At 48.9% G+C, this 13221-nt stretch overlaps 1 protein-coding gene across 1 annotated transcript in view; it reads right to left on the bottom strand.

Moving 5' to 3' along the window:
* Positions 1-13221, bottom strand: part of PAPPA2 (pappalysin 2) — an 86914-nt gene that overhangs the window by 24329 nt on the left and 49364 nt on the right. The window contains exons 14-16 of the mRNA XM_058808176.1: positions 7285-7456; positions 5327-5504; positions 2801-3014 (exon numbers count right to left, since the gene is read on the bottom strand). Of these exons, the coding sequence (XP_058664159.1) occupies positions 2801-3014; positions 5327-5504; positions 7285-7456 (564 nt within the window). The remainder of the gene's footprint in view (positions 1-2800; positions 3015-5326; positions 5505-7284; positions 7457-13221) is intronic.

Below are 13221 nucleotides of genomic sequence, written 5' to 3' on the forward strand. Positions count from 1 at the left end.
TGCTGAACATTTCTCCTTGACAGCTCATATCTTTGTGTGATCCAGGTGTTGGTTTGCTACTGCCATGGCACAAGTTCTGCCTAAATCCAGAAAGCTCCCATCACAAAGCACAAATGCATTAAGTTCCCCTTGTTACCTTACACTGGAATTAGAAGTGAAGTAGCCTGGCAGCTGGGAGCCTCTCCAGGCTGATAACAGATCTGCTTTAGGAAGAGGCAAAGAAGCTTTACCATTCATGTCAGCATTGTCAGTCAGATGAACCTGCCAGCAGGAAGGCAGCAACTTTCTGGCAGGATTGTGATTACACAATCAGTATTTCCTCAAGGATCCCTTGTTGACAAGTAGTGGTTTCCCAAGGGCCTTTCCTCACCTAGTTTAACAGACAAAAGCATCTCTGGGACAACTGATTTCTTCATCCCCTTTCTCTTTCACTTAAACTGTGGGAAATGAATTTCAACTATGTCCTCAGCCCTTTCTAAGCATCCTTACTGCTCCTGCAGTAAAATTCAAATAAAAAATAGAAGTGAGGCAATTGCATGAACATCTGTGTCCAAGATTATCTTCACTGGCATGGAGACAGCTGGATCCCAAAGAGGTTCAGGCCTGCATAAGGTGGGCAACTCCACACGAGGAGCAAATCTAGAACCAGAAGAATAATTCAAATGAAACCTGGCTGTATTTCCAAGGGTAAGCTAGTTAGTGGGCATGAGGAACCTTCAGTGTCAGCCACAGATTATGTTTGACTTTTGTCCAGTATGTAGCACACACAGAGAGTCTTGCCCCTTTATGTAGCTCCACACCTGCATGGCACTAAATCCTTTAGCAAGGCTTGAGCTTGCTGGGTTGGTGGACAACAGGGAGACAATAGACAAAGAACTCAGATTTCTGAACCCAAAGACACAGCAGGAGACCCTAAAAACCTGATGTCCACCAGCTCAGACCCAGCACATCAGGAACCTGCACCTTACCAGAGCTGGTTCCTTCCAGAATTCCCCAGCACCTCCCTTTCTCCAAAACTGGCATGATCAAAGAGATCAGCCTCTGACTCTGGCAGCTCCCACCCTCTCCTTGCCAGGGCTGAGATACCAGAAGGATTTCCAGCAGTCCAGGAACTGACCAAAGGGCTAAGAGCTGCTACACCACACCAAGTGGTTTGTACTCATGCTGAGTACATGCTGAGTATGAGTTTGTACTCATACTCTCTCTCATGCTGAGAGTCACCAAGAGCTCCTGATGAGATGGTACAATGACATTTACTAGCCCAAGGAAAGGGTTTTGCTTGGGCTGGGCCACTCACATAGGAGTTAATCTGCATGATAGGAAAGCAATACTTTTTCTGGTTTTGTTAATGTGGTTTTTTATTCCACCATCAGAGATGTCTGATGAAATAGCAGCAGTTACAATTGCAAAGGGGAAAACACGATGTCAACACGCATTGCTATGAAAACATAAACTGCTTCACACGATTTTCCTTGACTTCTCTCACAGGCTGCTCAGACCCATATGGAATTTACTCACACATCAGAGGAGCCTCAAGATCTCCCAGGGGTCATCATTTTCACCAGCAGTTGCTGCAGCAGGACAGAGGGGGCCTCACTCTGCAAGTTGAGTGGATCTGTTTGAATGCCCAGTGCCTGAAGCGCCACAGGCACAAAAGCTGATCTAGAGCTTGCAAAGCAGTCCATGTGATTGCTGCCATAATAATCATTTGCTCGGTTCCCTTTGGCCCTAGAAATGCTCCTAACACTGTGAAAAGCTGTTTACAGAAACCACTTCCTTCATTACTAGGCAAGAAATTTGGCAACTGCTTCCCACTGCACAACTCTACCCCAGAGCAAAGAAGAGATGAAGTCTGCATCCAATTAAAACTGGAAGGGGGCATTAAACAATTAACACATAATTACCTGATCTGGGCTAGAATTGAGACTCTGGGGAGGACCCAGACTGTGCCAGGGAATCTTTAGTGACCAAACCCAATGGGGACTTTGGCTGGAGGAGACACAGACAAAACTCTGCTTTTTCCCCCAGCGTCATGATATTGGCTGAGAGCAGGGCTAGTGAACCACCAGGAATTTTTCCCCGAAGCATCAGGAAAAATCTTCTCCCATTGAAATGCCACTGCTAGAGATATTAAATTTAGCCAAGAGGCACAGCGGGTGAGATGCTAACCCTGACAGAAGGCAGCCATTCATTCTTGCAGCGCCTCTGTTCCATGTTTTATCGCTTTTAGGAAAAACAGAAGCTCCAGGAATCTGCCAGCATCTTGTAAATGTCCAATTACCTGGGATTCCACAAACCCCTAATTTGGTGCTTAACTTCCACAGAGTGACAAATACGTTGAGGTGCACAAGAAGATCTGCTTGTTTCAGGTTAAAGTATTTAACACACTCATGTGTGCAACAGCAGCTTGCTCCCACCAGGTTCACCTAGACCAGGGAATGCCTCTTGTATTTCAGGAAAGAAAGAAGGCTTCTTTGCCTCTTCCTAAAGGAGATCAGAGCAAGCTGCTCTGCCTTCTACCACCTATCAAGCCAGGTCTTCGAGACTGCCATTGTCCTGTCACCTCTGCTCCTTGCACACACTGTGAGGAGGAAAGGAATGGTGATAACAGACCCGCCACAGACTTTGAGACTGCCATTGTCCTGTCACCTCTGCTCCTTGCACACACTGTGAGGAGGAAAGGAATGGTGATAACAGACCCGCCACAGACTTTGAGACTGCCATTGTCCTGTCACCTCTGCTCCTTGCACACACTGTGAGGAGGAAAGGAATGGTGATAACAGACCTGCCACAGACTTACTTCTTAGGCTTGTCTGCTGTGTTGTCAGCCACGTGGTAGCCGGGCTTGCACTTGTAGCGGCAGACGGAGCCCACGTCGTGGCTGCCCTGCAGGCACCGCGGCACCAGGAGCCTGGCGTTGGCCACGGCGGGCGGCGCCTCGCACTCCAGCTTGCAGAAGGCTTCGGGCAGGGACCACAGACCATCCTCCAGGCACGTGAGCCACTGGTTTGTTCCTGACCCCAAAAGAGAAGCAGAGGGTGTGTGTGGGATTACGTTTCAGCCAGGAATGGAGAGCTGCTGAGGGGAGCTCAGAGCGACCAGCAGAAGTTCTCTTGTTAGAGTGTACACTGATACCAAAAGGGGCAACAAACACAAAGACCATGGACTCCATCGCCTGCTTGGCCAGGCTGTAGCAGAAAATACTTGAATGCAGACAAAAGTATGGTAGGGTCAACTTCTAGAGGCTGGAGAAAGGATCTTGCTTCTGCAAATCTCCCCAAATCTTTCCCTTAAAATTGTCCTCTTTTGTGGTGTCTCAGGACAGCCATGGGTCTTAGTGTAGGACAGCTCTGTCATGTTTAGTTCAGCCCACCTTCATTCTGCAGCTTGTTCTCAGCTATGCTGATCAAGCTGTCATGCCCTACCACAGATGCAGTGTAAGATCACAGAACCATGGAATAGTTTGGGCTGGAAAGGACCTTTAAAGCACATCTAGTCCAACCTCCCTCTGCCATGGACAGGGACATCTTCCACCAGGTCAGGTAGCTCAGAGCCCTGCCCAACCTGGCTTTCAATGTTTCCAGGGATGGGGAATCCATCACCTCTCTGGGCAACCTGAGAGTCAGGAGGATGGAAAATGCCACAAGGACAGATGTGGGAGGCTTCACTGGTGTGACTGGGAATTCAAAGCACCCATCATTAGAGGTTTGGGTTGAGTATTACAGCCCAGCTCTTTGTTGTCCCTGGCAGACACAGCTAAATGCACAGCTCTGGATGCCTGCAGGAAGTGCCCAGGACTACGTCACCTACATGGTATGGATGATGGCTTGGATGATGGATAGTTCATTGGGAACTGATGAGCAAGGAAAAAAGCTGGATTGGAGCGAATGGGACTATTCCTAGTGAGAGGTTTGGATCAGCATGTTTGTGGTGCAGCCAGGCTGCTCTACGGTTCCTTCAAACGTCCCTTTTTTTTTACAGAAACACTTTTGGGCCAGAGACAAGATCACATCTCTACCCAGTGCCTGTGTTCCTGATGGGTCAAGGCTGCCAGGGGTCATCTCCCACCTCCAAGAGCCACACAGCCACATCATCCTTTCCTTGCCTACTCTTAGCATTTGTTAGAATTGACAGCTTGCTTGTAAGGATGCAAGTCTTTGGGGGGAGCAAGCACAGAGCATGTCCCTGCCTCAGTGGCTCAGTGGTGTCACTGGACTCCAAGAGTTTCCCCCCATGGCTTGGCAGCCTTGGCTGAGCACCTCCAGCCATCATGCTGGAAGACACCCAGGGGCCCATGGAGGGGACCCCTTCCCACAGAGGGAGCCCATGGCAAACTCCCAGGGACTGCAGCAGGACCAAGAGGCAGCTGTGAGTGCAACATCAGATTAAAGCTCTGCCTCAGCTGACCAACCCAAGGCAATGGGCCTCAGTTCACGCAGAATTTGTGTTGTTGACATTTGCATGCTTACCCATTGATCAGCCCACTCTGGGGATCTGCCACCATCCTCCCTGTCATGAAATGGGACTTTAATTCTCTGATCTCTGCAGTTTTTGATCCTTAGATTTAAGGTTTTTTCTTTTACAATAAGTAAACAATTCTCATACATTTCAGCTATAAATGTCTCCATAAAGTAGGGCACCCATTAAAATGATTTGTTGTATGTGATTTTTTCAGAGCAAAGGCACTGGTGGAAACTCACAAAGTCCCAATGCTTGAAGCTGTCAAGGCAATTACCCCTGAAATCCCATCCAGCTCAGCCCCTGCATAGACAGAACAGTAGCTCTCTTTCTCTGACTTGGCTCAAGAAATTCCTGTGGCTACTGATGGAGTCGTCAGAATGAAAGCCAGGCCATGGTGTGTCTGGGTGGTGAACATCTCCAAGACTGCTCTACAGCTGTGGGCATCAGTCTCTATGGCTTTATACAGCCCCAGCCCCCTGAACCACAGGCTTCCCCACAGCCACCAGGCACAGAGCCACTGCTGGCTCTCTCAAGCCCTCTCTGTCTGCCTGCATGTTTCTTGTCTCCATCACTGTAATACTGGAGGCTGGACCAGTTATCAGGAGAGGATATCACTACACCCTGAAGTGGATGGATCAGGGCTGCCTGCCAGGGGATGGGAGTCAGGGGGAATTATCCTCACACTAGGACGTCTCTGTTCCAGGGGGAGGGATACCCATCATTTTGGGAACTATCTCAAGATCTCATCCAGCTGGCAAATCCAGGACAAGTGAGAAATTCCAAATTCTGTTTGAACTGCTTGGGACAGGCATGGAAATGTGGCATCACAAAGGGTGGTTAAAAGTGTTGACACTCCAGAGCATACCTTGAAGCTTGGCTGGGGGGATGCAGGAGAAGGAGCATCTCTGCAGGTAGGTGGTCCCCAGAGGGCAGGAGAACTCGGCATAGTACACAAGGGACTGGGCAGGGACACGGCAGTCAACAGGGTCACAAGTCACAGATCTGTCCCACCGTCCCCAGCTGCACGTCAGCACCACCTCCTGCTGCAGGAAAAGCAAAGCTCCATCAGACTCCTGAGGAGAGCTCTGATCTACAGCTGGGCCACCACAGCAGAAAGGTCCAACCAGGGCTCAGGATGAGGAGAGCGCTCCAACATTTTTTCTCCCCCACTGTGCCCACCACTAAATATGGTCAACACGTGCTACAGACTTCATCAAAATTGAGGGGTGGATGATGGTTTGCTATGAGCAACCTGGTTTAGTGGAAGGTGTTCCTAGCCACAACAGGGGGGGAAGCTGGATCTTTTAAAAGTGATCTTTTAATGTCCCTTCCAACCCCAATTTTTCTATGATTTCCATTCCCAAACTGCAAATCCCAGCCCAGCAGCCCTCAGCCAGGGGGTGCACACCAATGTTCCTGATGTGCCTTCCTGGCTGGTACAGTCTCATTGCTGGTGCAGCTGAACGTGCGACCTATCATCTCAACCAGCAGGTTTTGGTTGAACCTGGATGTGGTGGCTCTGAAGGACATCACTAAATTTGAGTCTAGCTCTCCCAAGTGTATCTGAATGAGCTGGAGAGGAGCTCAGGAGAAGAGCTGTGTGCATTTTCCTAAATAGGGTTACAATCCAGACACCACTGTAACACCACTGGAGGGCTCAGGGCAAGGCCCTTGCAAGCTGCCCTCTGCTGTGACAGCCACTTGGTAGAACTCTGTTCAGAAGTTTCCCATCTCACTGCCAGACACAGGAAAGCTGTCACCCCAGGCAGATTCATTTTGTGTGGTTTCATTTTGGAGAATGGGAACATTTTGTTTTCCCTGGGCAGGCCCTGGCCCACAGGCCCAGTGGCCATGCAATTAACAACTCCCAGTGATGAGCAGTGCATCTCCAGCTGCCCTGCTGTACTTCCCAGTGCCCACCTCTCCTCTGGCCAACACTGCAGCACGGGGAACCTGCCTGCCAGGTGTCACAGGCAGATCTCCAAGGAGAGGAAATGTCACCCTCCTGACACAGCCCAACTCACTTCTGTCTGTCTGCCTCAAGCAAGTTCACATTCTGACTCAGTCTGGCATGTAAGACCAGCTCAACCCCAGAGACTCCTGTTCTCCCCTCCAGAAACAGCCCAAGGACAGGACACTGTGTCCTACCCCCCTGCCAAGGTGACTGCCTGGACCAAGGCAGTTCAGTTCCCAAGGACACATCATCCCAGGTCTCCTCAGTCAACAGCTAAGAGCTGTGCTGGCTCCTGGCTTTTATGAGGTAACCCCCAACCCTCTGGAAAGTGGGACAAACTCTTTCACGGTGACCCCTGTGCCATTATTGCAACACAACACAAAGGAAGAAAAGCTCTCCATGCTCTCTGCTGCCTCTAAATATAGTTGTTCTGCAATGACTTCATTTTTTCCTGAGCCACTAACTTCAGCTTTAAGAGAGAAAACATCCCAGGGATGTTTAACCCTCCAAGCAATGCCCATCTGGAGAGCAGAAATATCCACCTCTCCTTCTGCTGGAGTGCATCCCCTTGACATGGGACATGCCCTGCAGCACCTTTCAGCCTGGCAGAGCTGTGCTCTGCAGACAACACTGGACTGGGAGAACTAGCACTGCAGCAAGGGAAAGAGAGGGATCTCCAGAGCAGAAACACCAGCCATGAGCACAGGGGTCCAGCACTGGAGCTTCATTGAGCTGGAATGTGTTGGGAAAGCAGCAAAAAGTTTGGGGCTGGAGGAACGAAGTGGTCTGTGCTCTCTCCAACCACCTCAGGGTGGTTAAATCTTTTTTATCTAAGTCTTGGTCCCATGGGCCATCCTGAGGCCACTCACCTGCGTGGAGCCCAGCCTCTTCCCACCACTGGAGTGGAGGACAAAGCCCTTTTCACAGGAGACAGCACACGCCATGTGCCCGGGGCCATCCGAGCTGCAGTTGAGGCTGGCAGCGTGAGCGAGCAGTGGCTGCGTGCAGGTTCCCGATCCCTCACAGGCACCGTGGGCACAGCTGTGGAGGAGAACAGACAAGGGATCAGCCAGGGGTCCCAGGGCTACTGCAGCAAGGCAGGGCTCTCTCCAGGTGGCACTTGTGTGGAGTGAATGCTCAGCGGGTCACAGATGCCTAGAGATGCTCACCTATCCCTCACAGCTTCTCCCAGACTTGCAGTCTCCCGACAATGATGCCAGAGATTTCATCCCAACCCCAGCCCACACCTTCCCACCAACCACCACCATGTTCTTTCAAGCTGATGAAAGGAGGCACACCTTAACAATATTCCAAAATTCGTGCCCCCTGCACACAGGTTTCAGGGCAGCTGCTGCAAATTCTTTCACTAGCTTATATTTCCAGAGTGTGCACACAGCCTGGCACCAAAGGGGGGCTCACTGCAGGTAGGTCAAGAGAACAAAAGGAGGGAGGTGACAAGGAGAGGGGAGGCAGAAGGAATACCTTTGTATACCTTTAGAATCAGGTATGCCAAACTCTGTACAGGATACTGGAGAAGCCACAGATGATTCTCCAACTGCAAGGAAAGCTAAGAGGAAACCTCTGCAAATATTAGGGGATAATCCATGAGATGTTCTTCAGATCCTGCACAGTCCCCCTTCACATCCATACAGCTACACCACAGCCTGTGGTGGAAGGGAGAAGCTGGATGTACAACTGGCTCCCCAACCCCACTCCTGTCACCCTCTCCCTCTGCTCTGATGGTTTTCAGCACCTCAGCTCTTCTCACAGGTCAGCACAGCACCCCAAACCTGTGCATGCTGATGCCAGGCTCTTTGGGATCAACACACACCTGCACCTGTCCAGCTCTACAGCCTCAGCTGTGGCCACAAAGGTGAGACGTAGCTCAAGGGAGGAATAACCTTCCCCTCAGCACCAATGCAATTTACAAGAGGTGCCAGGAAAGTCTGAAATGCATCACTCATTCCTTGGTTTGCAAGGCATCACCCACTCCTCCTCCTCACTTCAGCAGCTTCCTGCTGAGGAGCAGTCATTGAGTACTGACTAATTAAGCATCACAATTCCATCATGAGAACCAGTGTGGGTCAAGGGGTTGTGATCTCCATCAGTGAAATGCAGCCCATTGATTAATTACCTGGGATAGAATTGGGAAAAGACATAGGGCAGTACAACAGCTCCCACGCCCTGGTTACCCACCAGTCTGGCTTTATCTGTCACTAAGTGATAAAGGTGCAGCACTGATCTCAGCCAGGGACAGAGGGGCTGCACTCCAGGCAGTAACTGGGGAGAGAAGGGAGGCAGCTGTACCTGAGTGCCTCTCTCTCCTCTGCTCCCTGCTTGGCACAGGACTGCTGCTGCTGTTTTCAGGCACTGCCTTTCTCCCAGCGAGGCAGAGGCCTCTGCCTCCAGCCTTTACTCACCATTTCCAGCCAAGGATGCACAGAGCTAGAAATACCACAAAAGACATGCACACAAAAAAAAAAAAAAAAAACAACAAACCCCAAAAAAGCCCAGCTCGGTGCCGACACAGACGTTAAGGGAACGCAATGTGCTGTTGACTCTGGACAAGTCCACCGAGCCAAAGGCATGGTGGAAACCTGCAGGCCACAGCCCTGAAAGAGCCGGTGGGCACAGGAGGGGACCACAAAGGAGAACAAGAAGAAAGGGGCTGTTTTTCAATGCAGACCTGTTTATGAAGTGAGAAATGGTTTCAGGGCAGCTGCTGCAAATTCTTTCACTAGCTTATATTTCCATTTGCTTCCTTTTTAAAGAATTTGTTTTATGAGTGCAGCATTTGTCAGGTCATTAGCTTCTGAGGGCATCTGTTACCAATTGTAGCCCTCTCCCCTCCCCTCCCGCAGTCACCTTCTCTGGGCAGTTGCTCTGCTCCCTGCCTGTACCCCTGGCTCATACTTGCTCCCATCCCCAGTGATGGAACCACTGTCCTGAACTTCCTTGTGTGGAAGGAATACATGTCCTCTTTCCAGCCTTGCTTCTCCATTCCATCTCCTTCCTCGCCAGCAATGGGTACAACATGGAGATGCACCTTTCCACTGGACCAGGTTGCTCCAAGCCCCCTTCAAGCTGGCCTGGAACACTTCAAGGAATGGGGCAGCCACAGATTCACAGTGCCAGGCCCTCCCCACCCTCACAGCTGATGGTCAGGGCGTTGAGTTCTGGGGCATGTGCCCATCACAGCACTGGGGATGTGCCAGGGTGTGCCCTGGCACCTTCCAGATGCATCCAGGCCAAGTGCTTGGCTGGAGCAGCCCTGCTGGTGCTGATGGAAAGACAGCATGTTGTCTGGGGCAGCCCTGGCAGCTGGGACAATGCTGTTATTAAATAAAAATTAAATGAAGCGCTAATCCTTCTGAGCGCTACCGGGGACGTTTTGGTTTTCCACCAGTTCAGAAATGCAACTAGCAATGTGGGACAAAGTAGATCAAGATATCAGCAAGTTTCTTAAGGATTATACATACGGAATATTACATAGGGTAGTTATGCATAAGAGATTGATAACTACAGGTCATAACAACAAAATATTTTTATGTACATCACATATATATATATACTCATGCACACGTTCCGTATGTGCATATAAATGTATTCTAGAAATAACAGAAAAGTTGGGGTTAGAATAATGACCTTTCTCTTTTCCCCCAAAGATGACTAACTTAGCGCTGTTTTCTCTGTGTTTAACAACACACCTAGCCCTACAAATACCCACTAGATTTTATTTTGGAAATGATCTGAGCCCAATCAGCTCAAGTTCTGAGAAGCTGTGCTCATCCTACACCTTGCTTTGAAGTCTGGTGCTGCTGTTCCAGACCTGAAAAGGAGCTCACATCACTGAAAGCTGTCCGATTTTCTCAAATATGTCAATAATCTTTAAAAAATATATACCAACCCTACCAACAAACATTGCCTTGCTTGTTCCCTTTATCAGCACCATCACTGCTATCCCTGCTGTACTTGGGGCCAGGACACTTCTGAGCCTGATGGTGAACAAGTGCAGGTCAAAGGAGAAAGAAGCCCTGTGACCTGGCCCCATCATGATCCACATGCTATGCCAGGGCTGGGGTAAAGTGATGGAATAAATCACAGCTCCCAGGCCCTGGAACACCCTAACAAAGGCTGGACAAGGAAATGGTGCAGTTAGCCCAGTTCTGATCTCAGCATGAAGGAGCTCTTTCTGCTTTTGATGATAAATGAAATTCCTGTATCACAGCTGCAAACTCCTGACTTCTGCCCATTTCTGATTCAGGCCATATAAGATGTGGGACAAGCCAATATTTTTTTACTTTTTTTCTGCCCGAGACATCAAAAAAAAAAATATTTCCACTTCTATCCCAGCATCTTTTGAAGCTCAAACTAATGGTTTGTCAACAACATTTTTACAAAATACCAAGGTTTTTCTCCTAAATTATTTCATGTCAGCACAAGCCTTCACAATGCTCTGGGCTCACCAAGTCCCATAACTTATACATCAAAGAAAGTTTCAGGTCTGGAAATCTGTGAAATTCTGCCTGGTGATGGCCCTAAATGCTACAGAACGGTAAGAGCTTTGTTCTGAAATGGGAACAATTCTATAAACTAGAGCAAAACTTTTCCTTTGGGATCCTTCATCCTTCTAGAACAAAAGCAGGCAGCCACTACCTGCAACAGAGCATGTGAAGCCAGTGGTGGCAAAGCTAGTAAGGTAACACTACTTTGTTGTGACAAATCCCAAATTCCGAAAAGCTGAAATTTCATGTTTTACTGCAACTACTTAATGCATCACAGAAAATACTGATAGATTTACCCACATCAAACTAAGCCAAGTCAAAAGCAGTGCAGCTGTCTGAACATAATAAATCATCTATACATTGCTGTGGTGTCTACTCAGGCTTTCAACCCCAAAATTGCTGCTGAAACATCCCTTATCATCGAGCTCCAGCTCTTTACAGCGGAAACTTGTAAGTTCTTCTCATGGTGCAAATTTTTGGGAGAGGGGGTTATAGGAGACGTTGACAGAAAAGTAAAGGCTTTGGCCAAATCTCCTGAAGTTAGAAGTCGTCATTGCACATACTCTGGTGGAGTCTGGATTGTAGCACTCAACATCAGTGAGATAAAAAGGTGTTTACCCCAATGTGGTCTAGCAGGAGAGAATAGCTAGGAAATGAGAAAAGGTGTTTTGGAAATACTTGGGAATGTCTCCCTCCAGGCAAGGTGAAAGGTCTCACTTTTCCAGTAAATCTGATGGCAGGCATCCTTGCGGCAGCAGGCTGCGTGTACAGACCCAACGGTGGTGATGCTTCTTGATCACAATCTGCACTGAGGCTGCCATCTCAAGAAAAGGTGTTTGCTTCTCTACGTGACTCCAAAAGAAACTTGGCAAAAAGCACCATCCCTGTGAGTCATCTGCTGTCATCCGCCTCAGAGACAGAGGGAAGGCACCAGCAAGACATCAAATGACCTGCTGGCCCCTCCAGAGCCATAGTGGGAAAGGGAAAAAAAGAAGCAAGAGCACATAATGTATTTCCAGACAGTTCCTTTCCATGTTTTTTTGTTGTTGTTCACTACACCAAAATAGTTGCACGGAAAATGAGGTTGAATGGGATGTCAGGTTTGGTGTAGTCACCTTCCCAACCTCAGCCAGGACAGCCTGTACCCAAAGAACATCCTTATCCATATCCCATCTCCACAGGACCACACTCCACCTCATTTTCTCATCTTGTGCAGAGGAATTAATTTCTGAGCCACATCCACCACCATGAAAGACATAAAAATAGCAGAAGGATTTCAAAAGGGAGCTGGAAGCAGAAGCCATAGCTGGGCTGCAAGACTTATGCTGTAAGATTTAAGGAGGAAAAAATATTTACCATGACAGAGAGGAGATAGTGAGGGGATCTGACATCTCTGTGCAGACACATAGACACAGAAAAGTTGTCTGTCTGCTGGCAGGAGGCAATCAGACCTTTCTGACAAGGATGGAGCAAAAGCAACAACTTTTATCTTGAAATCAGAGGCACCTTCTCAGCAGAGAGGGTTACTGGATATGATAATAGCTCAGCAGGGGTGATGGTGTGCTCATCACCTCCTGCAGCTTGTGAAAGGAGATAAGAGAACCCTCTGAAGGATGCATTTAACCCAGTGCCTGTGAAAAATCCCTGTGCCTGTGTGTGACACCAGGAAGGGCAGGGCAGAATGGGGAGACTGGATTTCTGCTGCAGAAAACCAAGGGCTCTGCTGGCAAACCTGGGGTCTCCTAGTACTTGCTGCCTTCCTCACTGGACATGGGAACTCAGCTGGTCTGTGTTGGAACTCACATTCCCTCAATGTATCTGTGAGGTGACACCAAGCACCCTGTTTGAAAGCTGTTCAGTTACTGCGTTGGACTCAAGATCAAACTGGTGAAAAACCTGTGCTGGGAGATATTTTTTCCCCGGCTATTCTCAGGGAAAGGCAGAAGACATCTTGAGCATTCCCAAAAAAGCCCATATATAGAGCACTAATCTCAAGAATCTTATTAGACTGCAGAGAGCTAATGGGATGGGGCAGTCCATGAAATGGTGTCTGGCCCTCCAGGGGGTACCTGTGACACCTTCCAGCTGGGCATTAATTTGAATTTTAGTTTAAATTAACGTTAATAACATATTCTACAGCACAGTCTTGGCCACCACTGCCCCTCAGCCGGTCAAGGGACGTGCCAAAGGTCAACAGGCTTTGATGCTGGAGGAGAAGCACCTCTAGAGGTCTCAAAGGCAGAAGTGAGCCCATTCTCCAGGAAAGGTGGTTATCAAGACCCTGGAAACACAGAATTATTT

Source organism: Ammospiza caudacuta, chromosome 7 (genome assembly GCF_027887145.1).
Source record: "Ammospiza caudacuta isolate bAmmCau1 chromosome 7, bAmmCau1.pri, whole genome shotgun sequence".
NCBI lineage: Eukaryota > Metazoa > Chordata > Aves > Passeriformes > Passerellidae > Ammospiza > Ammospiza caudacuta.